The 27251-nt window shown below is 44.4% G+C and overlaps 1 protein-coding gene across 2 annotated transcripts; it reads left to right on the forward strand.

Moving 5' to 3' along the window:
- Positions 1-280: 280 nt before the first annotated feature.
- On the forward strand, positions 281-26901 carry zfyve26 (zinc finger, FYVE domain containing 26). Of its 2 annotated transcripts, none has more exons than XM_047611471.1 (43): positions 281-424; positions 1261-1548; positions 1700-1775; positions 1979-2065; positions 2181-2330; positions 2431-2770; positions 4039-4163; positions 4337-4501; positions 4594-4682; positions 4774-4925; positions 5045-5251; positions 5912-6478; positions 6551-6715; positions 7009-7160; positions 7258-7498; positions 7918-8181; positions 8276-8395; positions 8489-8659; positions 8753-8980; positions 9078-9183; positions 10041-10903; positions 13155-13354; positions 13568-13672; positions 13753-13875; positions 14669-14845; positions 15875-16124; positions 16890-16988; positions 17076-17263; positions 17800-17936; positions 18041-18069; positions 18210-18346; positions 18931-19151; positions 19799-19946; positions 20052-20261; positions 20802-21017; positions 21406-21603; positions 22284-22364; positions 22459-22586; positions 22662-22818; positions 23662-23721; positions 24414-24596; positions 24685-24735; positions 24831-26901. In XM_047611471.1, the coding sequence occupies exons 2-43, from the start codon at positions 1358-1360 to the stop codon at positions 25041-25043; spliced, it is 7770 nt and encodes a 2589-aa protein (XP_047467427.1). In that variant the 5' UTR covers positions 281-424; positions 1261-1357; the 3' UTR covers positions 25044-26901. The 2 variants fall into 2 exon arrangements, with proteins under 2 accessions (XP_047467427.1, XP_047467428.1); XM_047611472.1 differs by having other exon boundaries at positions 8492-8659.
- Positions 26902-27251: the final 350 nt, after the last annotated feature.

Below are 27251 nucleotides of genomic sequence, written 5' to 3' on the forward strand. Positions count from 1 at the left end.
CATTAAATGAAATGAGTCTTGCACATGTATAATCATTGAAGCTGATATTGCATGTAAGTGGTGGAATAATGTGATAATGTGTAGGGAACGGGGTAGAGTAAATTATAGTTTTTTACTACTTTTTTTTTTTTTTTTTTACCACTGGTTACAGGTGCAACTGTACATTTAACTGTGTTCTGTGTAGCTGTGCATGTGACGAATAAAACCTTATCTTATCAATATTCTGCTCTGAATGCTCATTTTTCCGCCTGCACTTGGAGGCAGCAGCGGAGAAGCGCTTGCCTTCGACCAATCAGCGTCGCGGATATCAGCTGATTCTGTCACATGACCGGAGTTGTGCTGCTAGCATAACAGGTCGCTGGAAAATCCTGAACCAGGAGCGTAAATAGTCCCCGGTTTGGGGGGAAACAACGCAAAGAAATGAGTGAGTAACTTAACAGTTTATTAGTTAAACTTAACTAAAAATGTTCTATGTTTGTAGGTACACGCGCCTTCAAGCTGTAACGGAAGTCCGCTAACTTTTTTTTTCTCTTTAGCTTCACACTGTCAGACACATTTTAGCTAACGCTAACGCCACATAGAATAGTGGCTGTCACATCTCAACAGATTGGAAAACGTAAAAATATTCATTAAACTCATTGCTTAAAGCTGTCTGTCTGATTAGCGCACTAGACAGATTTCTTCTTTCTTTCTTTCTGTTTCAACTTTTTTTTTCTTACCCCACATGCAATGAAAGGAAGAGAAACTAAATGTGCAACTTTGACACATATCTGTGGTGTAGACGAGTGTCACTTTGTGTCATTAAATGAGGTGTGCATGGACAATACGGTTTATAGTAGCAGACTGAATTTATTTTCTTGGGCAGTGGGGTAATAGGTTTACAAACGTATGCAAGAGTGTCTGAAATCAATGTCTTTTAAGTGATTGCGCAAATCTGTATTAAAGCCTTTAATTATCACCTCACCAAGCACTGCATAATTTTCTCATTGTCTGTATACTGACACCACCTACTGTGTGGAAAGATGGGCTCATTTTCTGCTTGTTCTTCCATACAAATTACATTAAACCTTGTAAAAGTCAAGAACTTTTCTCATATGGCAAATTATTTGTAGGGTCAATAGCTATTTAGTTCTTGATTGTCACCTAAAGTAGGAAATGGATAACAATTGTTATCAGTAAACAAGTATTATACTTCTTCAACTGTCATATGAATAAATGCCATTAGAAAAACAATCTCAGGTAGAATTTCCTTTGTTCCAGGTGCAGAAAGCTCAAGGTTGCTCCTTTGCTCGATGGTGGTGGAGGCGCCTCTTCAGGTGTGACGGCCGAGCAGAGGAGTGTCACAGCGAAAGCGGCCATGCATCCCTTTGGCTGTGAAGCTGAGACCTCTCTCCAGGACCTCTTCGAGTACTTCAAGAGGTGCCTGCAGCACGGAGAGTGGGAGCTGGCGAGCGCCTGCGTGCCGCAGCTGGTCGACTCGCCGGGAGGACTCTCGGAAAGCCTGCGAGACATAATCAAAGCGGTTGTCTGCCACCCTTACAGCTTAAAGTGAGTCACATGTTTTCTTATCGCGTAACGGTGTGGCTGTCATATACTTCTCCCTCTATACGTCTCATCCCCTCGCCGGTGCTCTGGAGCACTGGCCGTGCGCTGTGCGGTTTTTTAATTCAATGACTGTGCGTAATGTGTGGTTTTATAGATGGGAGTCTGTTGGCAGTCCACACAAACTGGCTTGGTTTTGGCTGCAGGTTTTGGAGAAATGGACAGAAGAAGAGGTAATTCAGAAATACTAAATGATAAATATATACAAAGATATATTTTTTGGTTAGTTTCAGAAACAACTTGAACGGAAAGCTCAAAAAACTTCACCCTGTCTTGTCAAAATCCAGACTTTACTATGTTGTAAAATAAAGAAACGCCACCACGTGACAGCATGACATCAGCGTAATAACCTCACGCTGTTTGACTTTCTCTGCAGATTCCTCCCAACATCAGAAGAGAGTTGGAGTTTCTGTTACTCCTGGAGGAGCTGGGGTCAGAGGGCATTCCAGAGACTGTTCTCAAGGTTAATGTTATTTTTATTTTTTTTTTTTACTCCTGTCAGCAGTTGCGTTTAATTATGAGAACATCACATTCCTTTGTTAAAATTCTACAAGTACTTGTAAACTGTCGTTCAGCAGGAGTTGCAACAGACTTTCTTGGACTCGCAGTCCGAGGGAAAGAGCAAAGAGGGTTCAAGTTCAACAGCTGCTGCAGTGGAGTCTTGTCTGAGAACCCTGCTGGAGAAAAAGAAGCCGAGACTCGCTCAGGCCTTAGCACATTTTTTACAGGTAATGCCAAACTAAAAATGATGCTGTGATACTATATTTTGAATATAGAAATGTTAATAATAAGAAAACCTTAATGCTATGATTTGTTCTTCTCTTACAGGAGCAGTCCAGCACAGAGGACCGTGCTCTGCAGCACACGTTCATCCAGCACCTGATCAGGAAACTGGGGAAGCCGGAGAGGAGGCCGGAGAAGGTGGATGAGTGGGTGGAGGAGATATACGCCGTTTTGGCCGTGATGCCGTGGGGCTCTCGCAGAAGCGGCGGGCAGCTGGAGGCTCTGTGTGAAGCTCTGTGGAAAGCCAGAGACGGGCCCCTGAAAGAGGAGAGGATCCTCAGCTCCCTGCTTCGGCCCCGGTGCGACGCTCTGGTCTCCGTGTACTGCTCCACTGCTCTGAGGCTGCAGAGGGATCATCTGCTGAGGAGCTCACCGGACACGCAAGGTAGTAAGAAAGTTTAGACCCCTTTCTCCTTCTCTAAGAGTTTTAGGATTGCTAACGTGGTCCACATATTTTTATGTACATAAGGCAGGATGGATCCATGCTTTCATGTTGTTTACACCAAATTCTGACCCTGACATCTGAATGTCGCAGCTGAAATTGAGACTCGTCAGACCAGGCGACGTTTTTCCAATCTTCTATTGTCCAGTGTTGGTGGTTCCTTGGTTGTAACCAGTGGTTATTTGAGTTACTGTTGCCTTTCTATCATCTCCAACCAGTCTGCCCATTCTCCTCTGACCTCTGACATCAACAAGGCATTTTCGTCCACACAACTGCTGCTCACTGGATATTTTCTCTTTTTCGGACCATTCTCTGTAAACCCTAGAGATGGTTGTGCATGAAAATCCCAGTAGATCAGCAGTTTCTGAAATACTCAGACCAACAACCAAACCACGTTCAAAGTCCCTTAAATCCCCTTTCTTCCTCATTCTGATGCTCAGTTTGAACTTCAGCAAGTTGTCTTGATCTCCTCTACATGGATAAATGCATTGATTTGTAGCCATGTGACTGGCTGATTAGCAACAAGCAATTGAACAGGTGTACCTAATAAAGTGGCCAGTGAGTGAAGTTTATCTGATTTACCTATTTGCAGTAGTTGATTTTCATTAATTTGTTAGTTTGACCATTAGCTTCACGACTCAGTCGCGTGTTCCTGTAAATCTGTTCTTATAAATCCTTTATTATGGTTTGCATGACTTTTGCATTATAGTACCGATGCAGATTAGATATTAATAGACTTAAACTGTGCCTTCTCTGTTCATGGTGTAAAAGAAGAACCACTGTCTTCACCACCTCCTTCCTTCAATCACACTTCTGCTTCTGTGGCTGCGAAGTTGTGACTGTTTTTAATGGGCGCCAGGGGAATTTGCATGCAACAGCTTCTGCACCGCGTTGTTGTGTTTCTTCTTGTGTTGTTGCTGAGTTTCTGTAATTTTCTAAAGCGGTATTAAAACTTTGCTGATGCTCTTGTTTTGTGGTTGCACCATAGATGATGACGATGGCATTAATTTTTAGTTCAAAAACAAAGTTTATATCGAAGAATAACAAATAAAGAAGTGTTTATATTTGCCTATAAGATTTCAAAAAAGAAATTGGAATAATTTTTTATTTTGTTTTGCAGAATTACTGCATTATTTATTGGTGCATTTATTTATTTATTTGCTTTTTCTCTCTTCCAACCTGTTTCCATAATTTTCCTGTCTGTCTTACAGTGGAGCTTCCTGAAGCAGAGAAGCTTGTCCTCAGTTTATGCTGCAACAAGGATCGCCCGTCCATTTGGAAGACCATCTATTTCGAGTGCCTTAGTAGTGGAAAGCATTTCCTTGAGCAGGTCCTAGTAAGTAAACTCAGAAAATTTTTGTAATTCAAGTTTTGTTACCAGAGTGTCGAGCTTACAGTCGTCTTTTAGTTGTTTGGTTTTCTTAATTGGAATTAGATCCCTGTGGAAGCCGGTTAGCAGCTGCATTTGATTAAATCCAGTAATGCAATAAGACGGGCTCCTTCCTGTAGGTTACTGCGCTGGACCTGATTAAACACGAGGAGTTCAGTCAGCTGAAGGACCTGCTGCAGCTGGAGTTCCAGCCGCTGTCCCGCCTGCTGCTGCTGCTGGGATGGACTCAGTGTCGCAGCCTGAGCTCGGCTCAAACGCTGCTCGAAGTTCTTCACAAAGAGCAGGTCAGAACCCATTCCTCCCACTGTCCCGACTCATTTCAACCCATTCATATTTTTAACATTTGACTTCAGCGCTTTGCTTTTTATCTTTTCAGGCCGCAGCAAACGACTCTGTTCTGCAGGAGTTTGCCAACCTTCTGTCCTCTCAGCTTGGAATACTTGAATGGTGTAAAAACAATAACCCGTAAGCAGAATGTGTTTTTCCATTTGTAAAGTTGTTGTAATTTGCTCCAAACTTTATTTTTTTAACGTGGGCTTCATGTGTCTGTGCGCAGAGGGATCTCCATGGAGGCGCTGCTGGCACAGCTTCACACTCTGGACAATCACTCGGCTCTTTATGTTCTGCATTCTCTGACTCCGCTGGCTCAGTTTGAAGAACGCAGGATATTAGATCTGCTGCAGCAACTGCCAAATCTACCAGAAACAGGTTTGTGTAATCCACTTAGTGTTTTTTTGTTTGTCTGGTTGAGTGTGGATTGCTTGGAATGGCAGAGGAATGCAAAGTATTTACTTGTGTCTGTGGTTCTTCTTTGATATTTCTTTCAGAGGACGCTGAGGCGGTCAGTCCTCTGGGGTCTGGTGTGCAGAGGAACATAGTTTTGTTCCAGGGGTTCTGTGCCATGAAGTATGCCATCTACGCACTCTGTGTGAACGCACACAAATACTCAAATTGCACCGAGTGTGAGTCCGCGCAGGAGAAACAGCCTCCGGAGGCAGAAATGGACCAGAACAGAAGCTCCACTTCTTCAGAAGGTGTGGACGATGTCTTTCTTTACTGCAGGGGTGTTTTAGTTTGTGACGGATGATAGAAACGTTTCCTCTCTGCTAATTTTAGCAGATCATAATCTCACTTATCTTCTCCCTTTTCACTCGGCTTTTATATTTAGTCATTTTCACACCTGACAGCATGTGAAATCAGCTGTTTTGGTGATTGCGTTTCTTTTCTTTATTTATCAAATGCACATCGACCAATAACTGAAAAGTAATGTTACCGCTACAACAAATGCTTTTTTTTTTGTTAAATGTATTTTTAAAATGTGCAAATAGCAGCATAAAACAAACCAAACAGAACATGACATGTGAGTCTGTCGCCTTTCACACAAAAGTGACAAGGGTGCTTCACAAAATACTAGTGGATGTTAGCCGTTAGCGAGCCGTGTTGTAGCTTCAATACAAAAGCTCTCAGCTGTTAAAGCCACATTGCGTTACTTCCTGCATGTGGTCCTGTGTTTACTCTCTGGAGAATTCACGTTTCCTACGAACCGCACCAGTTAAAAGTGAACCGAGGCCCCGTTTTCAAGTGGACCAAACTGCTCTGGTGTGAAAACGACTTTAGGTTGTGTTTGTGTACTGACCTTTTCGTCCTGCTGGATGATATTCTAATCGTTCTCCTCTGCTGACTGCGTCTCCCAGGATGCCATTTGTTGTTCCAGCACTACCTGTCGGAGTGTCAGCTCTACCTGGGGACCGTGCCCGCCATGTTCCGCCTGGAGCTCCTGGAGAACATCTTCTCCCTTCTCTTTCTGTCCACCACTGACTTTGCCCCACAGACTCAAAAAGACACAAACTGCCACCCGAACGCAGGTAGCGGCGCTCAGTCAAATGCCAGGAAGGTGGACGAGACGGACGGCTGCAGGAGGGAGAACCAGAGCCTGCGCTCGAGTTTAGCCGCAGCCCCACGGAGTCACCTGGATCTGGGACACTTCATCCAGGGCTGCAAGGGTTTCCTGGTTGACGCGACGGCCATGGAGGGTTTCCTGAAGCTGCTGAAGGAAGGCTTGGAGGGCATGTGCGTGGTGGGTCAGCAGGAGGGACAGGAGGCGGGGAGAGCGTTGCCCCGAGAGGCGGAGGCGGCGGCGAACCTGGGCTGCTCCGTGACTGCTGAGACGTTCGGAACCCGTCTCCAGAGGTTGTCCAAGCGCACTGCGGAGGCTCAGTGGCGTCTGCAGATCATCACCAGCAACCAGGCCGGTGGAAACGGTGAGTTTAGGGCGTGTAAAACGTTTGACTGGTGGCTCAAAGCGACTCTAGTACATGTTGATTTACCTGCAGGTTCAGAAAGTCCTCTCCGGATGTCAGCGGTCAGCTCCACCGTCGCTTCCGTGGTGCGCAGCAAGAGCTCGAGCCTGAGGAGGAGGAGGAAACCATCGAGGCATGCAACAGAGCGGCAGTCCTCCGTAGAGAAACACAACGGAGAAGTCAGCACGAGTGCATCGGGTAACGCACTACTTTACTCAGGATTTCTGTCTTTCACTTCAGGATATTTATTAATTAAACTTTATTTATGTGGCACCTTTCATATTTAAAAACCACAAAGTGAAATAGGAAAAAGCCAGAATAATGCAAAAAAATAATAAAACAAAAGTTAAATAAAGAACATTTAAGACAAAAAACATAAGAGGAATAAAACCCAGATTGAAAACAGCCATAAAATTACAATTTACCGAAGGCCTGTTTAGATAAAAGAGCCTTTAAGTGCTTTTTAAAATCAAACATTAATCCTTTGTCAGATGGAGGAGGAGGGCCAGCAGGAGGTGGTGTGGAGCTGGAGTTTTGCCCGTGTGGAGGCGCCCACAGCTGGCTTGTTCCTGCCATGCTGTCCCCTCCAGAGTCTCTGTTAATGTCCTGCGTTCGCAGAGGAAACTTCATGGAAGCGCGTCAGGTGTGTGCGACAAACAGGACAAACAGTAAAACACTAGTAATACATAAAAATGTCCTTATTGTCCGCTACGCGTGTCCCCTGACTGCTCCGTGTGCAGGTGTGTATGGTGTTTGACCTGGAGATGTCCGGCTGCTTTGGAGAGCTGGCGTTCATGGAGAGCTACAAAGAAGTCCTGGTGGAGTTGGGGAAAGTGGAGCAGAAGATGGAGAGTCGGTCCATGTCCTCGTCCTCGTCCTCCTCGGAGGGTTTGGGCTCAGCGGCCGCAGCCCCGGGCAGGACTCGGCTCGGCAGCAGCGGCAGATCAACGCTGCAGGCTATCGAAAGCGCTGCTGCTGCAGGTCTGACGTCCTGCTGCACTTTCTTATACGTCTTGATGCTCTTAGATAACGAGCTGCAATATTCATGTATGCATGTGAACTTTGGAATTTTGTATTTCTTATTGGATAGAATGTTAGAGTGAAACTAAATCTGCTAATAGCTCTCAGTGAGCGACAAATTAAACCCTGCAGAATAAATAACACGGCCGTCTTATCAATTCAAGTCTGCTGGGAAACTTTTTGAATAGGAATTATTATATGGATTTTTTAGTACCTTCCTCCATTTGGTGTGATACCTGACTAAAACATCATTACCCATACATTAAACCACGACAGAGAAGAAATAACATCGACCATCTTATGAAAAGATATCAGGCGGGTGGTCTTAATGTTGTGTCTGATTGGTGTCACGGATCTGACTTGTGCATGTTTCCCTCCAGGAGTTGCTTTCTACTCCATCTCGGACATCGCCGACCGCCTCCGCAGCACCCCCGCTCACCCCCTGCCCTCGCTGGAGGAGGGCTACTGGCTGAGCCGCTGCTCCTCGGACTCCTCGGGCCTCCTTTACAAGCTGCTGGAGGAGCTCAGCCCCGCGGCCATGGCCGCCTTCGACCTGGCGTGTTGCCACTGTCAGCTCTGGAAGACGTCCCGGCAGCTGCTGGACACAGCGGAACGGAGGCACAACAGCAGCCTGGAGGCTCGAGGTATGAAGACTGAACGTTTTTGGGTTTTTTTTTGGAAGAATGTGCCAGAGTCTTGATGACCATGTTCATCTTCATTCCCTCTCTGCTTCCCCAGGAGTTAGAGTTGACCATAAAGTGCCTCATTCTGAGGGGATCTGTGGATTTCCAATGGTGTTACACCAGATCAGCAAGATCCTGAATCATCCAACCGCTCATAAGGGCTCTGGCAAAACAGGTGAATTCTTTATAACAGAGAGTATTTATTTATTAAAAAAACAGATTAAATGTAAAGTTTTTGCTGTTGTTACTGATCCACTCTTGTTGACAGAAGCTGGCGGTGAAGACCACACGTTGGCCAGCCCCTTTGGTTGCTGCATCCAGGAAGTGCTGTTCTGTTGCCACCCGGTATTGAGCGAGGAGTGCATTTCTGCTCGGCTCAGTCTGACTCAGCGCTTGGAGAACACGCTGCACAATCTGAGCACAGCCACAGATGGAATAGGTTAATATATTTTGATTTTTTTATCTAAGCGACTTCAGCATTCACAGGTTGCTTTTTAACCCGTTCTCTTGTTTTCTGCCTCTGACGCTACAGAGGGAACTCAAGGCAGCGCTCTGCTGACGCTGCTGGTTGAACAGGCCGGTCTGAAGCAGGCGGAGCTGGATTCTCATCCCGTGCGCTCCAGCATGAAGCAGCTTCTCCGTTCTTTGGATCAGCTCTGCCCCTTTGAGCCCGACGGGGACCTCGCCAGGCCGGACTACGTGCGCAGTTTCCTCGACTACATCAACACAATAGCGTCGGTGATAGTGCGGAGTTTAGAGGGTAAAACAGTGTTTCTTCCTGAAGTGCCATCAGTGGCTCTTTCTTTCCTCATATTTGGTTATTTCTCATTATTTGTCTCTCTTGCTGTTTCTCGTAGACCAAAGCGGTGAAGTGAAGCTTGGGAATCCTCTGCTGGTTTTGCTTCAGTCCCCGTTTCAGCTCCTCTCCCACCTGCTCTTTGACAGACAGGTTTCTCCTGACAGGTACGCACACGTCTTAGTCCTCGGTGTAAGTTTAGACTCGGACTTAGATAAACTTCAGTGATGCACAAAGGAAATTGCCTGGTCACCGTAGCTCATGCACATAAAAAAAAAAAAAAGACTGAGTGTAAGATGGTTGATTATGAATGAATGAGAAGTTTATTTCGAATATATAAATAAGGAAAATACGTTTATCAAGGAATAATAGAAAATGCAAATATATACAAATTTAAGCATTTATTATACAAGCATACATGGTTGTAGCAAATGAGAAGCAAAATGCAAAATAAATATTCTAACAATTATTCTAACAATAACAAATAATTTAATTTACATACTCAAAAAGGAGTGGGGGAAGTAAAAAAATAAAAAATAAATAAATTAATCCCACCCCTCTTCCTTAAATCATTAATTAATGATAATTATAATTTGCTTCCTGTCTTCTCTATGTAAATACATTCACATGTTAACACGTACGCACACACACGTGAAAAATGAATGAGAACCCTAATTTAACCCCCTTCTTCCTCCCTGTGCTGTTTGAAGACCATAATTTTATATAATATCTGGAACTGCTGGATGTTTGGACATTGCTTTAACTCTACATTTAAATTAAAATAAGATAAAGACATAACAATAATAATAATGATACACGATTTGCCTCTGAACAAATCTGTAAGAAATGTAATTTGTAATTTGATTGCATGATGTAAAATTGCAAGAGATAAATCACATTTCTTTATCTGCTGTTTAGAAAATAACGGTTGAGTTGTGCTAATTGACAAATCCCTGCCTGCTCAGTTGTAGACGAACAAAACAGAAGCTTTCTTTTTGCTAAGCTTTACTAATTTTATCTGCAGAGTGATGTCCCTGCTGCAGCATGAAGGTCTGCGACTGAGCGTCCAACAAGTGATTGTCCAGCGATGCTGTGAGACGCTGCCCTTGTGGATCTCGAGTCCCGGCGATGAAGGAGACGGAGACTCTGCTGAGGCGAAGAAAGAAGACGGAGCGTTCAGCGTCGCGTCCCTTTCTGTCCTGCTCCAGCAGCATCACTCCCAGGATCACATGACGACTCTGGGAATCCCAGAGCCTCAGTCGGACGTGAGCTCCGAGTCCGAGCCGTCGGGGGAGGAGTCCTCCACCCCGTCCACTGGCCTCTCCACGTCTCCGCCCTCTCAGTCGTCGTCCTCCGCCTCTTCGTCTTCTCCTAACTCCTTCCTCCTCACACCCTCGGCCTTGTCTTTCCTAAAGTCTCGCTCCCCCCTGCTGGCCGCTCTGGCCTGTTTGAGCGCCTGCAAAGGAGAAGCCGCCCGGACGCAGCCCTCCGGATGGTCTGGGTATTTCCGCAGCGGAAAGAGCAAAGAGGTCGTCCTGGACGGCGAGCAGATCTCTCGCGAGGCCGACAGCCTCCTGACGGAGTTCCCCATCCTCCGAGCTTACCTTCACGCCATGGCCGAGCCGGTCCTGGGCTCCCCGTTGAGCGGCGAGGCCGAGGAGAGCTCCGCTGGTCTCGGAGCGGTCGTCTGCGGGAAACCTCTCGTCGGCCTCCTGATGTCCGGTCCTCAAGAGGAGGCCGCTCAGGCCGTGGCTGCGGACGCCTTCCAGAAAGCGCTGTCCTCCCGGGACCTGGGCCGAGCCCTCAGTCTGCTGGAGCTGTACGGGCAGGGCTGCAGCCAGGAGGGGGCGCTGAGGGACCGCTTGCTTGCGTGGGGCGCTTTAGCAGGTGAGGAACGGTCATCACAATGCGTTTAATGACAGGCAGCTCCACGGGAGGTTATGTAACGACTTATTTAAGACCGGCATGCTTCTGAGAACACATTACATGATTTTCATAGAACAATAACAAGCACGCTCAAGCACACATGTACAAGCCTCACTGGTTTCAGCTTCTCAAATGTGAGGGTTTAGTGTTTTATTAAACTTTATCTTGAGGCTTCAAGGCCAGACAAGACATTTTAAGATGCCACTTTTTGCACTAATATCACAGATTAATGGAATAGTTAATAATAAATATGTATGTATACAGTGGGGGAAATAAGTATTTGATCCCCTGCTGAATTTGTAAGTTTGCCCACTTCCATAGAAATGATCAGACTCTGGTTTTTATGGTTGTTTACTGGTTATGGGTATAGACAGAATATCAATCGAAAATGCATAAAAAACACACAATCTAAAAGTTATAAATTGTTATGTATTTTATTAAGGGAAATAAGTATTTGATCCCCAACAATTCACTTAGAATTCAGGCTCCTACAGATTGGCTGGTGCGCATGTGGCACACAGCTGTGCTCAGTCAACTAATTACCAATACTCCTGATCTTAACTCGTCATGTATACAAAGCACACCTGCTCTAAGAATCAGTTTCTTACATTCCAACTTCTACAGCACCATGGGCAAGACCAAAGAGCTGTCAAAAGATGTCAGGGACAAGATTGTAGACCTGCACAAGGCTGGTGTAGGTTACAAAACCATCAGCAAAAGGCTTGGTGAGAAGGTGACAACTATTGGTGCCATTATTCGCAAGTGGAAGACCCATAAAAGGACCATCAACTGTCCTCGGTCTGGAGCTCCCCGCAAAATCTCGCCTCATGGAGTGAGGATGATGATGAGAAAGGTGAGGGAGCAGCCTAAAACAACACGGCAGGAGCTTGTTAATGATCTGGAAGCAGTTGGGACCTCCGTCACCAAGAAAACAGTTGGCAACACACTGCGCCGTTATGGATTGAACTCTTGCAGTGCCCGCAAGGTCCCCCTGCTCAAGAAGGCACATGTACAGGCCCGCCATAAGTTTGCAAGTGAACATCTAAATGACTCAGAGAAGGCTTGGGAGAAAGTGCTGTGGTCTGACGAAACCAAAGTTGAGCTATTTGGCATTAACTCAACCCGCCGTGTTTGGAGGATGAAAAAACGTGAGTATGACCCAAAGAACACCATACCCACGGTTAAGCATGGAGGTGGAAACATCATGTTTTGGGGCTGTTTTTCAGCAAAGGGTACAGGGCAACTTCACCGCATTATGGGGCCAATGAATGCAGCCATGTACTGTAACATCTTGGACAAAAACCTTCTTTCCTCAGCAAGAACACTGAAGATGCCTCGTGGGTGGGTTTTCCAACATGACAATGACCCAAAACATACTGCCAGGACAACAAAGGAGTGGCTCAAGAAGAAGCATATTAAGGTCATGGAGTGGCCTAGTCAGTCTCCAGACCTTAACCCGATCGAAAACCTGTGGAGGGAGCTGAAGCTCCGAGTTTCCAAGAGGCAGCCAAGAAACTTGAAGGATTTAGAGACTGTCTGTAAAGATGAATGGGCCAAAATCCCTCCTGCGCTGTGTGCAAACCTGGTGACCAACTACAAGAAACGTCTCATCGCTGAGCTTGCCAACAAAGGTTTCTCTACAAAGTACTGACTTGTGTTGTGCTTGGGGATCAAATACTTATTTCCCTTAATAAAATACATAACAATTTATAACTTTTAGATTGTGTGTTTTTTATGCATTTTCGATTGATATTCTGTCTATACCCATAACCAGTAAACAACCATAAAAACCAGAGTCTGATCATTTCTATGGAAGTGGGCAAACTTACAAATTCAGCAGGGGATCAAATACTTATTTCCCCCACTGTATGTATTTGGTCCTTTAATCTCTGTTTTGCGTGGATTTTCTCTGGACGTCTAAACCACTTTTCCCAAACGATCTACATAGCATGAGACGATCAAACGACAATTTTAATCCAAAAGGCTTTTAACTGTACTTGGAGAGTTTCTTGAGGACGTTTCATCCGAGTAGCTTCTTCAGTTCTGAGTGAGAGACTCAGGTGTAACTTAATTGTTTAACTGTAAATCGATGGCAGATTAAATCTGAGTCTCACCTCCTGTGTTTAGCGAAGGTTTCTCCGGTTTTGACACGTCCGGCTGCCTCGTCTCCTGTCCTAAATGTAAACGTGTGATTGCTTGTCTATGCATTCAGACGGAGATGAAGGTACAGGTCGACTGTTCCGAGTGCGTGACGCCGACCTGAGAGCCCGCGTGGCCCTCCAGGCCCTGGAGCGCTGGCCTCTGTCTTCCTGCCTGGAGCTGCTCGAGTTCTGCCTCAGCGACACCGGCACGGACGCCTCCCTGAGGACGGAACTGGAGCTCAAGAAGAAAGAACTGGACATCTACCACTGGGTAACACTTATTTTAAACTTTACATGTAGACGCCACACGGCAGCCGAGTACAAAGAAACCTACAAGTCGGTTCTTGCGTTTGGCGTCTCGGTGAAGTATGAGAATTTATGAGTTCTGCTTTTCGCACATACCGTTCTGTTGTTGTGTCTTCTCATGAGTTACCTCACTCTACTTTTCATTGTGACTTTGCACTTTTTGTTTCCACCATCGTAGATGTTAAATTTACAGCCTCGTTTGCCTTGGGCTACTTGGCAAGAGCTGAGGACTAAATCCAAGACGGACTCTGAGTCGATGCTATCTATGATTCTTGAGGCCAAGGTATGCACACAGCACACACCTGCACGGCGCAAACTTGACATTACTCCAACTTGTCTAACACTTTATTTTTTTTTTTGCAGGAGTTTGCTCTTTGTAAACAGTGGGTAGAGTTGTATCCTGTCTCCGATCAGCTGAGACTGCAGCTGCACACTGAGCATTTGCTGTATTTGCTGGAGAAGGGACAGACTGACGAGGCTTTTCAGGTGCGGATCCCTTTCAGCGTCTCGTTAACTGGTGGAACATTTGTCAGGGATCAGGAAGCAGCCACAGTGACGTGTGTGTTTATTCATAAATATGCGCTGTGTTTTCATGGAGCACATGTTTCCAGGAAACTTGGGACTGATGTCTCAACATGGGAGTCGGGCGTTTACATTGTTCACTTTCCTTATCTGGAAAAGTCTGGAAACACCCCCCCCCCCACACACACACACACACACACACACACACACACACACACACACACACACACACCATAGCAATGACACTCCTTGATGCAGCGTGACACGGACTAAATGGTTTAGGAAGAACTTCACAAGGTGTCGACCTGAACTCCAAATTCATTAGATCCCAAACTGATCAAGTGACTGTGGGATGATCCACAGAGGCTCCTCCCCTCCACCCATAGGACCCAAAAAGCCCCCACCACCACCACCACCACCACCACCACCACCATTAACAACATTCTGTTACCAGACACCACAGGACACCTTCAGAAGGCCAATGTCTAATTCTTGATGAGTCAGAATTGCTTTGGAAGCACAACACTGCAAAAAAAAGGAATTTCAAGAAATGCATCTTATTCAAAGACGAGAAAAAAAACCTTCGTTTTTTCTTAATATAAGATGATTTGATTAGATATAAGAATATTTATATTCATTTTACTGTTTTTGCAGTGAAGGGAGACCTACACAGTATCATAATGATATGCCAGATCAGTGTCCACGTGCCTCTCTGCTCTCGTTAATTTTCCTTTTGTCGCTCGATTGCCTCGTTCAGTTACTCGAGGGCCTCTCGGATTCTGTGGTCGGCCTTGATATTTGCGAGCGCGCCCTGGATCGCCGTCCCGGACTGGCTGCGTGTCACTTCCTGGCCGACTACCTCACGCTGCATTTCCAGAGGCAGGTGTCTCCGGCGCGTCGGCGACACATCCATGCGCTTCATCTGGGCTCCAAGGTCTGTGAATGTGTGGGGGGGTGAACACTTCAAGCACTGCAAGCACTGCAGCATAAAAAAAACTCAAGTAATCACTTTTGAAAGGTAACAATTAAAGATACAAGGTGTACAGAACATTTGACTTTCATTAATGTTGTGTGCACGTAAAACCACTCAGAGAACAGTACAGGATGTCTTTGTTTTTACCAGAATTGTAGTTCCCCAAACTTGGATGTAATTTCCTTTCTGACATCACCACTGTTCTCTTATTGCAACTCAGTGGCGTGTCCAATCTTGCACACAATTAGGAGCTTGTTCTTATCTCAGCCGAGCTTTTCAGTTCCTTAAACGTTAAACGTGATGGTATAATTTTAGTAGATTCATTCTGCAGCCGATCATGTAACAAAACATCAAAAATGCACAAAACCTCATCGAATTTTACAGTTGCAGCTTTTTTTTTTTATGCTTATGAACTTTTCTAGTTTAATATGATGATGCAAATGTAACAAATTCCATCAATAGTAACAAGCTATAACTTCACTAATTAGAAAATACTCGTTTGAGGACATTGGTTATTCATTATTTACAATTATGTCTTTGCAAAGCCATGTTCTTTTTTTATATTTTGTTACATATTGGCGACTTTATTATAATATACAGTGAAATAATCCCCATGTCCACATATGAGGACATAGTTTTTTTTCCAAAAACTACTTCCTGTTCAAAGCTGATGCTTAGTTTTTATAGTTCTTAGGTCCTACTCTTCCCAAACACCTATGAGAAATTAAAAATGCATAGCGAGCTAAAGCTCAGCTTTCAGGAGGTTAAATGGAAACGTTGAGGTTTTCCAACTTTCTGCAAAATAAAACAAGATGATGCTTACGCCTCAATTAAATTATTCTATATCAGTTGGTTTTAGGTGGCTTAGAGGCTGTAGGGTGTTTTTTCATTGTTAGCTATGAATAAACTTACATTTTGTCCAATTTCAAACTGTCATTATCCTGAATGTTTCCATAAATGTGTTTCTTTCTTTCTTTCTTTTTTTTTCAGGTCTTGTTGACTCTGCCCCCGGCCTCTCAGCAGGACTACTTCCCTCTCCTGTCCGAGCCCCTGCTGATGCTCGAGCAGCTGCTGATGAACCTGAAGGTGGACTGGGCGGACGTGGCGGTGCGAACCCTGCGGAGCCTGCTGGTCGGCCACGAGGCCGGCTTCAGCGCCGAGGACATCGACAAACTGCTGGCGGACTACGCCGGCAAAGCCCTCGACTTCTCCTGCGCCCCCAGAGAGAGGTCTCGATCTGGTCAGTTCTGTTAACGTAACGCACACATGCCGCCACTGACGCATGGACACAGATGTGAAAGAGATGAATAAAATGTGTAGAAGCTGATACTGACACTGGTGTTTAAATATAATATGAACTCGAAGTGTAATAGATCAGGAGTCTGATGACAGATTAAGTAGGGACCCCCCACCCAACTCCGCCTAGTGCTATTTATAAGCATGCATTATTATTATAATTTTGCATTCAATATTAAACTACTCAAATAATACACTGGTTTAAATATTATTTTTTTGTTAGCACAGTTAGCTTCTCTTATGCTAATATTGCAGGTTTTTTGAATAGGAACCTGGCAGAGTCGGCGAGTAGTATGCAGCCTCGTGATTGGCTCAGCAGCGATAGGGGCGGGGCCTACTGTGTACAGGACGCTTAGATTGACAGGTGTAGTGTGGCGCTCTGTGTGAAACGGTATCACTGAATGAGAGATAGTGTCGTCTGTCTCCATTGATCCCTTTACTAAAATATGTTGGATTGTATTTAGAGAAATTTAAAACTGTGGGGGAATAAAAAATATAAAATAAATAAAAAATATATATAAGAAATGTCTAATCAACCAAAGACTTTACACCCCCCCTGCAGTACCTCTGCGGACCCAATAGGAGTCGCGGACCCCCAGTTGAAGACCTATGATCTAGATGTATGGACACATACTAAGACTTTGAGGTCTTAAAACAAAGCAGTGGATCAACAGTGTAATTTCTTAATTAATTCATTTACTATTTCCAGATTCTGTAATCAGCCTCCAGGACGCTCTGATGCAGTGTCCCGCTCAAGACACCGTCTCCGTGTCATCTGCTCGAATCGAATCTCAGACAAACTCCTCAGGTGAGACATTTGAATATATGCTTAATACTGATTAAGTACGTTTTAATATATATTTAAAATTGTTGTGATTTTTGTCTTCGATTGTAGCCAGCACCCCAACACACGCCCCCTCGGTGACCAGCTCAGACAGGGAGAGGGATCGAGGTTCGACGGGGAGAAAGCGTCGCACGTCTGCTAAGTTCCTGCCTCCGGATCAACCTCCGGCTCGGAAAGACTGGGTTCCTGACACCCAGCAGCACGTGTGCATGGTCTGCCGGCGTGAGAGGTTCACCATGGTGAGGGAGCTAAACCGTGACGGACTTGAATGTGTCTCAGATTTAAAAAAAAAATAAATAATAATAATAATAATAATGAAGAAAAAATTAGTGAAGAGTGAATTTGAGGATTTTTTTTTTTTTTTTTTTTTTTAAATCTGATTTAAATTGTGAATTTTGCAAAATTAAATTAGTTGAAACAACAAAACAGTGGGAAAAAAATTTTGTTAATTAGGTGTTGAACTTGAATTGAAAACATCTGTAAGAAAAAGGAGAAAATCCTACATTTATGCTTGTTTTAAGTTAAAAAGAAATACTAACTCAAGCATATTTACAGTACATCATGTATGTACTGTTCATCAATATGCGCTGTCTCAATAAAATAAAAAGAAGTATATTTTTATTCTCTATTTTTCTTCATTGTCCGATTTTCTGGATTTTTCTGGACGTTTATTGTACTAACCAATACAGCAAATTCCTTTTATATGTGATCATATGTGGCCGTAAAGATAATTCTGAGTCTGAGTCCAATAATTGTTTATGTTTCCTATTTCTAGTTCAACAGGCGTCATCACTGCCGGAGGTGCGGCCGTCTGGTGTGTAATGCGTGTTCTGAGCGGAAGATGACTATTGAGGGGTGTCCGGGAGAGGAAGTCAGAGTTTGTGACCAGTGTTACGCCTACTTTCACCCAGAGTAAGACCACTTCATATCCATATCATGGGATTCTTGTATATTATAAACATGCAGTGATATAATCTCGAATAGGACCAATTCTATGTTTTGTTTTCCGTTTACAGTTCTGATGAGGAGGAGGAACCTGTTGAAGGTAAATTAAGTGTATGACATAAAATGTAAAATGAAGATGCAGCATCCAAATTACTCTTCTACAGCCATGCTTAAATGAATACCGGCTATAATGATGAGGTTTCTCTCCACGTGTCTCTTTGCTCGTGTTTGTTTGTGCAGAGCATCGTAGCCCCGTGGTGACGGAGGAAGCTCTGGACGGGATGCTGCATCTGCCCGAAGTGGTGCACAGACAAATCCAACTCAGCTCAGACCCGGCAGACAATCAACTGTTACGGAGCGAGTTCTACTTTGAACAGGTCAGGAATTGTTCATTCGCTCATTCTCACTCATTTGTTCATTCATCATCACCCATGTAAAGAAAGGTCGGCACAAACGGCTTCTCAAAAAGTGAAGCCAAAGCAAATAGAGCTCCCCCTGGTGGCTGGATGCAGTATAGGTCATAAGCTCCACCTACTCCATGTTAGTGGATGGAGATTGGGCCAAACTAAAACACTAAAATACATGTTAAATAATTTAAAGATGGCTTCCGTCATTTTAGGTAGTTTATTTAATGTTGATGCATGTTTAAATTCTCACTTATTTGAATACGTTTTGTTTTAGTTATAGAAACAGAATGTGACATAATGGCGACTAGAGGTTGCCATGCTAACTGCTCTGTAAAGGCTGTTTCTGGGGGGAATTTCTTTTAAAAAAACAAGTACAGTATATAATATAATAGGATCTGGAAAAAGTGTGGAGTCCATATTTATATACAGTCTATGCTCCGAACATGTGCACATTACCGTGACATTCACTTCCTTTGCAGCTTATTGACTGTGACTTCACGCCAAGCTAAGTTTATTTATTTATTTATTTTAATGTACTGTTATACGACCCACAGGCTCCCAGCGCATACCTCTGCGTGGCCATTCTGTCTCTGCACAGCGACCAAACCGTCTGCGGTCATCAGCTCATCGGCCACTGCCGCTCCTTGTCCCGTAAATTGAACAACCCGGAGGTGGACGCTTCCCTCCTCACCGACATCATGCGGCAGCTGCTGTTCAGCGCCAAGCTCATGTTTGTCAGAGTCGGCCGCAGTCAGGACCTGGCTTTGTGTGACAGGTGAGATGAAACAGTAAAAAAAAAGAAAGAAAGAAAGTGTTTACTGACTGTGCTTTTATTTAAGTTTATTTTTTTGTTTCAGTTTAGAAAGATGTGAGTTCATTAATAAAAAGCAACATTCAGGATCTGGATTTCTTCTAAAAATCTCGATAAATGTAAATGTAAAAATTGTACTTGTGACCTGAAATGCACCAAATGCAGCTGTCCCCAAATCAGCAACGATAAGAACGTGTTTGCTTTAAACGTCGCTGCATGATACAACCTCTGAGCACGATGGACGTGTGTGTGTCTTGGCCAATAAACCACAGCAGATATTCTTGCTTTGCAACTTTTCTTTTCTGTACCCTCTGTATAAACTTTGATTTATTCAGGGAACTATGTGATTGCATTAAACACACATCATCGTGTGACGTGACTAAAGTTTACTTACAAAAAGACTGACTAATGTGTGAGACTGTAAGATTGGCCAAATCCGGAGAGCTGAGTTAACAGGAAGTGAGTTGAAAGGTCTTACCGACACTCATAATATGACCTTTTACCACTTACTTACTCACCAGCTTTACTGCAGCTGATGTGGAAGTTAGTTTCTGTATTAGAGAGTTTTCACAGTTCTGCATCCTCTTTTATTCGTTCTGCTTGTTTCCCAGTTACATCAGTAAAGTCGACGTGCTTAAGATTCTGGTGACGGCCAATTACAAATACGTTCCCTCTCTGGACGACATCCTGGAGACGTCAGCTGTCACACGCCTCCGTAATCAGCTGCTGGAAGCAGAGCACTACCAGCTAGCTGTGGAGGTGAGGCGGCCTCTGGTTTAATTATTCATTCATCAGAATGAAACCTCAAATGAATTCAAATACCTTCTACGCTCATTGACTGTGGTCGTTTGGCTGCTTATCTAGGTGTCGACCAAGAGCGGCCTTGACCCCGGGGGCGTGTGGCAGGCGTGGGGCATGGCGTCTCTGAAGGCTGGGAACCTGTCGGCGGCTAGGGAGAAGCTCGCCCGCTGCCTGAAGCCGCCGGTGGACCGCAACCAGCTCAGCCTGGGTTCCTTACTGCTGCAGGAGGTCGTCCAACATTTGGAGACCTCTGTGCGACCCGCTCCAGGCTCGGTAAGATGACACAGCATCGCAGCCGCACTGGCTGGTGGGCTGCTGTGTAGCGTCTCCGTTACATGGACCACACAGACGCTGCAGGTGTCATGTTCTCCTCTTGCAGTTATGATAAGTTAATAAAAAACATTATAACCAGAATTCATTGGAAAAATATAGACACGTAACATCTTCATTTTCACTAAACGGTTAATAACATACAGAGTGTAGGGATCAGGTGTAAGTTACTACTGGAATGTGCTGGTGGACATGAAACTCAGGAATCTCAGCGCACTGACAGGAACGTAATAAGTTGTGTAGTGCTCCACATACTGACATGGAAGTTTCCAGGCTGTAAGAAACTTAAGCGGTCGCTGAGTAAATCTTTCAAAGCAGCGTCTGGTTCAGTGACACATGTCCCGACTTGTGCTACAGGATGAAAGCAGCACTGTAATAAATTTTAAATGAAAGTCAAACCTTGCACGGTCGGGTTTTTACACTAATTTGCATGTAGATTTAAAATTCACAACCGGTTTTGTGCTTTCCTTGTGCGCGCGTCAGACGATCGGCGAGGACATATTGGCGTCCCTGCGCGAGCTGGAGGACGCCTTGCGCGAGGTCAGTCCTGTGGAGCGAGCGGAGGGACAGACGCAAGGGGGCAACCTCCACCAGGAGTGTCTGTACTACCTGAGCGCGTACGGCACACACCTGGCTCTCATCAGCTTCCACATGCGTCACGACCGCGTGACCGAGGCGCTGACGTACATCCTCAACAAGGTGACGCTCAGATTGTTGGCTTTGCTAAGCAGCAAAATGTTTTGTTTTGTTTTGGTTGGAGTTCTTGACTCACGCATACCTTTAAACCTTGATATTGTTTAAATTGGTGAGTTATATAAAGATTCACCTCATTTTTTTCAAGTGTGCATGAAAGGAACTGCAGTTTCTTGGCTTAGTGTTCCCTTCATCTGTCATTTTTTGGAAGATGCTGCTTCATTTTGATCTAAAAACCTGCAGCGTGGTAATGAGATCCATGTTAATTTAAGTAAATGAGCTGCAGGTTGATCAAACCCTCAGATGGTTTAATAAGGAGCTGATTATAGAGTATAACCGATCGCATGTCTAACCTCCTGCTCGTTTTTGACATATGTCCTCCATCATGTCTCAGGAATGCCCGGAGGAGATTTTCCTTGAGGGTGTGCTGCAGCCCAGTCTGGAGCGGGGAAATCTGGGCATGCTGCAGGGAATACTGGAAAAGCTAGACCCCGGCCTGGAGGCGTGCAGCCGCTACCTCATCTCCTCCTGCCAGTTCCTGCAGAGACGCGGATACTTTCACTGTCTCTACCAGCTCCAGCAATTCATGATGGTTCGAGTCTAACTTCGTTTATTGAACAGGATTTTACTTTTTTTTTCCCGCCATACAGACAAGCAACGGTAGCAAGCAAATATCAAAATAATTGTACAATTATACAGCTACACATTAAATGTCCTCTTGTCCCTTCCCGTCCCATGAACAAAACCCTTTCAGGTCAGAGCCAAAGACAGACACAAGACAAACATATACACTCAAATAACGAGGAGATAAACAGATAAAAAAAAAAAATAAATACATAAATAACAACAATAATTTAGAAAAAGGAAAGGGGGCTGCAGCTGCTGTTGAAGGAGAATATAGCACGTACAGAGAAGCTGAATCCTCCTCTACAACTGGAGATGTATCAAGAGAGTTTAACACGGCCAATATATCTTTAAATGTCTTAGTTTCTCAAACTTGAAGTTAAAAAGCACATATTTGATCCAACGATCAAGCATCCAATCAAACGAGATTAGCTTCCGGGCTAGCAAAGTAGAAAATTCCAATGCCGAGTTACTCGAGAGGAGTACCAAAAATGTCCGACAAAGGATTCAGAGAAATGATCTGACCATAAGCACTGCCCAAAAATCTTCCCCCAAAATGTTACCAATTTAGGGCAATTTTCATTATTTTGTTCAAATGCCACTAAAACTGCTCTGATAAATGATGTAAAACCCTGTTTATCTGGACAGGATCACGTGCGCGCAGCTATGACGTGTATTCGGTTCTTCACATATGGAGCCACTTCCTACCTGCAGCTGGGGGAACAGCAGGTACCTCCATTATTATTTCCTCCATTATTATAAAGATCCCTGCTCTTAATTGAAATTTGACCTTCCTCTTGTCTTTAAACGTGGCTTTGTTTAGCGCTGGTTGGTCAGAGCCAAAGAACACCTCAGGACGTACCTGCAGGAGCAGCAGAGCTGGGGCGGAGGGAGGAGGAAGTCCCAGGTCAACTCTTTCAGGAAGACGATGACGTCCAGCGACGTGTCCAGGTCATTTGATACATCCTGAGTTCAGCTGAAGAGATGATCTACCTCATGATCTAATGCTGTGTTTCTTTGCACTAGGCACATGAATACAATCGAGCTGCAGCTGGAGGTGACCCGTTTCCTCCACCGCTGTGAGACGTCCTCCAAGGCCCCGCAGACCAGCACACCGTCCTCCAAGTCTTCACTGCCAACGCTCTTTGGAGGAAGCCCTATGAAAATCGAGGTCGCCTGCAAGGTGAGCTTCTTCAAACCCGTCCGAGACACCCTGAGTTTATCAGTTTTTCATTTACATTTAGACATTAAAATTAAATTTTTCAAAAGAAAAGCGATGAAAAGTAGTCAGGGATTATGAATGTGGATATACACTCACCTGCCACTTTATTAGGTACACCTGTTCAATTGCTTGTTGCTAATCAGCCGATCACATGGCTGCAAATCAATGCATTTAGGCATGTAGAGGGGATCAAGAAAACTTGCTGAAGTTCAAACCGAGCATCAGAATGAGGAAGAAAGGGGATCTTGCCAGACAGGTGTCAGACTGGTCTGAGTATTTCAGGAACTACAGATTTACTGGGATGTGGAAATATATAGTGAGTGGCAGTTGTGTGGACGAAACACGTCCAACCTTGAAGAAGATGGGTTACAGCAGCAGAAGACACTCCTCTCAGCTAAGAACAGGAAACTGAGACTACAGTTCACACAGACTCACCAACACTGGACAATAGAAGATTGGAAAAACGTCCTCTGGTCTGACGACTCTCAACATTCAGATGTCAGGGTCAGAATTTGGCGTAAACAACATGAAGCATGGTTCCATCCTGCCTTGTATCAGCGGTTCAGGCTGGTGGTGGTGGTGTGATGGTGTGGGGGATATTTTCTTGACACACTTTGGGCCCCTCAGTACAAATTGAGTACCTACCTTGAGTAGTAAATTGTACCTAATAAAGTGGCCGATAAGTTTGAATGATGTTATTTGAAATGCTTTGTCACTGTCCTCGAATGTGGATATAAATATTAAATGCACGGTGTTTCCCGTTCGGTATTTTGTTTACTATAAACATGTTGTCAAATGTTGCAGGTGATGCTCGGAGGAAAAAACATAGAGGAGGGTTTTGGCATCGCTTACAGAGTCATACAGGTAAGTTCATGTGTGAGGAGAGACGTGTGTTCAGAAACTGCATTCAATGAAATACAAACAAACAGGTGAAATGTTCCTGCTACTAGAATGTGTTTTCAAGGTACAAGGTTTCAAGGTCCCTTTATTTATGGGTCGACAACGCAGGGTTGTAACACGATGCTATCTCTGCTGCTGCTCCTTTATGCTACTCACTAAATGTCAATAAAATGATGTAATAATAAAGTTCATTTAGAAAGAGCTTTTCCCTACTACACGAGGTTACTATAATAAAAGCTGCAGATAAAGAAGATCCAAATAAAAACAAGCCGGCGATTTTATAACACGAGGAGATAAAAGATAAAGACATTTTATATGTATCATAAAGATGAAGGTAGAGATGATACATTTTATCTTTATTTTATCTCCTCGGAGATAAAACTGATGCAACCGATTCATTTGTGACAACAACAAAAAAAAAAAAAACAAGGAAGCACCATCCACAACTTTTGTTTGGAAACATTCGAGGTATCAAATATACCATCAGGGTTACCGAGGCAACCGGAGCCTGGAACATCGCGGCGTTGCCGTAGCAACACGGAATGCTGTAACTTTATCGTGCAGAAGTGATGAAGAGTAGATTTTAGCGGGTCAGCTAAACAACACACGTCTGGGATTTAACAGGGTTTAATATCTCTTCTTCCTCTCTCCTTCAGGACTTCCAGCTGGAGGCCCACGCCGTCTACGTTCGGGCCGGACAGAGGCTCGTCCGACAGAGGCAGTACGGAGCCGTGCGGCAGCTGCTCAAATGCGTCGGTGAATCCGGCACCGCCACCAAAAACGACTGCGACGGCCTCATCCTCAGCTGCGTCTCCATCGCCGATAAGGGGCCGGCTGATGTGAGTGACGGAAATGTTCACGCTACGCTATGATACCGAAGCCACAATTTGACTCCATGTTGTAATTGTTACCTTTGTTCTGGTTTAGGCCAAGGAGTTGGAAGGTCTCATTCTGGAGATAAAGAGCACAGAAAGCAAGGTAGTGTTTTCACTTCTGCCTTTTTATTTTATTTTATATAAATGAACAATTCACAATGTCCCTAATTCTCATCCTTGATGTTCCTCCGTGTGCAGATCAAAGCCTACCTGGTGTGCGGTAAGCTGAGGCCGGCGTACCTGCTGGCCGTCAAGCTGGATTCGAGCCGCGCGGGCCCGTTGGTCCAGGAAGTCCTTCAGGCGGCCGAGGAGGCCCAGGACTCGGTGATGCAGAATATCTGTAGGCAGTGGCTGAGCGAACACAACAACAAGTCCTCTCAGTCACGCCAGGGTCGACCCAACGCCAGGTAAAGGCACAGTCGGCACAACAAGGGATCACACAGGCAGCACTTAAACGCAGAGGAGCCGCAAACGCAAAGGAGAATATTCAGGGTTTTTTGAGGTTTGAAATGAGCAGATTTACTGTAATTAACACACACGAGTCTTCACATCCACCAGTTCAGCTTAAAAAAAACAGTGAGAAGTCATCGCCCTCGTCTCTGGATCTTTCCACGCTCTGCTAACACTTTAGCGCACACGTAACTAGCATGTAGCCTCTTTTTGTTACACTACAAACGCTGTCAGATTCACAGTGGCCTTTTCTTATCGGGTGCATTCTTCTTCCTTCTCTCACAATACAACTCGACCACCAGCTGTCTGCTCTATCTGAGATTCCCGCGTGTTGCGCCAGTAGCAGCTAAATCAGACTTAATCTTGAATTATTTAACCTCCCGCGCGTGAAGCTGAGTGAAGTGACGTCAAGCAGACGTCACTCAACGAGCAAAGACGTCAAAGTGTAGCGCTTCGTGTCGTCCCCTTTTACTTCATTCATTCTTCAGTTAAGCATTTGAAACAGTGTGCGCTAATGAGTTAGCACGAGCCGCTGCAGCCGAAAGGAACAACCTCTTTAGGGGTGACCTGACTTTTTAACTGGAAATCCTGGAAAGATGTAGAAACTGTGTCGAGGTCAAAACTTTAGGAAACCCTGAAGTTTCTTATTTGTCAGCAAATCGCAGCTGTGGTTTACTTTCGCCTGTTGTCCCTCTCTCGTTGGTGGTATTTGGGAAGGAAGGAGTCGCCACCACCACCACCACCATCACCACCACCACCACTGTTGCGTAGCAGAAATGCTAACTGCTAACTTGCTTACATAATGTAGTATGAAATGTGCCTCCTACCTCAGCTGAAAGGGAAAATATCTTTAATAACTGACTGGAAGGCGTCTGACAAATGTGTTACTTGTAGGTACTACCCCCCCACCCGACCCCCCCCCACATCCACCCACATGTTTATGTCCTTATGGTCTGTGTGTGGACAGTGTTTTTTTTTTTTGTTTTTTTTTTACTCGTAATCAATGTTACACATTCAAACCTTGAACAGAAATGGTTTTGTAACCCTAATTTTCAGTGCAAAAAAAAAATCCCTTTTGATGAAGAAAACTAGTATCGAGTTATTTCGGGGCATTTAAGATGCTGATGAAGACTTTTTAAGGTCGGATACAGAAAAGGGACCTGCGTTACACATCTATAACAAATCCAGCTCTTAAAGTCAGTGGCTTTTTTCTCATGTTCTTGGTGATAATCACTCAGTGCTGCTCACTTTAAATCATGCTTCCTTTTCCTTTTCTTTGTTCCTGATGGGAGACCTGACTCGTATCCGTCTGTAAACCCATAAACGACTGACTCGCGCAGATAATGAGCCACGTGTTGTCTCAAAAAAAGGGATTGAAGTGCTGCAACATCTTATGTCCTGATAAGTATTATTGTTTTTGCCTGCTTTTTTTTCACAAAACAGGATAATAGTGCAAATATACAGCCACCTTAAAACACTTTTTTTTTTTTTTTTAAGTTGAACAACATCACACGTTGCTTAAACTTCGTTATAGTGTTACAGATCACACGGTCAGGAAGTACATCCACGTTGTCCCTTCGCCCAGGACTGTCTGTGATAGTCAGAGACTGAGGTGAAAAAGAAGCCAATTTAGATTTGAGATGCACTCTAATCCTTCTTAACTTGACTTTTGTGTCTCACCACTGCCGCACTTTATACTTTGGGAAATAATTGTAAAATAATATCTGAGCAAATGATGCAGGGACTAATGCCTTTGAAATGTATGTGGTTTCTGCATCACCTGAACAATAAAATGAAAAATAAAAATAAAAATATGAAATGTTGTAATTTAATGTAGTAAAGTGTGTTGCACTAGATGGGTGTGATATATATGGGTGGAAGTGTCTGCTTGCTGGATCACGGGTTTCCAAAGCCCTGCACATCACCCCAGAGGTACACAGATCAGCCATAATATTATGACCACTGACAGAAGAAGTAAATAGCATCTTGTCTGGGATACGTCTGGATGTGGCATTCATGTGGATGTTACTTAGACATGTAGCACCCACCTACACCAGACCATTGATTAATTTGTTACTAGACAGGAAATTAGTTTGCAGGGTTGTGCCAACTCTTCAAAATGTGATATTTTTTCCATGACAATAACACAATAAGAGATTAGAAAAGGAT

The sequence above is a fragment of the Mugil cephalus genome, chromosome 17 (assembly GCF_022458985.1).
Source record: "Mugil cephalus isolate CIBA_MC_2020 chromosome 17, CIBA_Mcephalus_1.1, whole genome shotgun sequence".
Lineage (NCBI taxonomy): Eukaryota > Metazoa > Chordata > Actinopteri > Mugiliformes > Mugilidae > Mugil > Mugil cephalus.

What these genes read in the sequence shown, in the direction of transcription:
- zfyve26 (XM_047611471.1), top strand. Translation starts at nt 1,358, where the DNA reads ATGCATCCCTTTGGCTGTGAAGCTGAGACCTCTCTCCAGGACCTCTTC. An exon ending in AGTCAGCACGAGTGCATCGG is followed by an intron (nt 6,716 to 7,008) that starts GTAACGCACTAC and finishes ATCCTTTGTCAG; the next exon opens with ATGGAGGAGGAGGGCCAGCA. An exon ending in CACAGCCACAGATGGAATAG is followed by an intron (nt 8,660 to 8,752) that starts GTTAATATATTT and finishes CTGACGCTACAG; the next exon opens with AGGGAACTCAAGGCAGCGCT.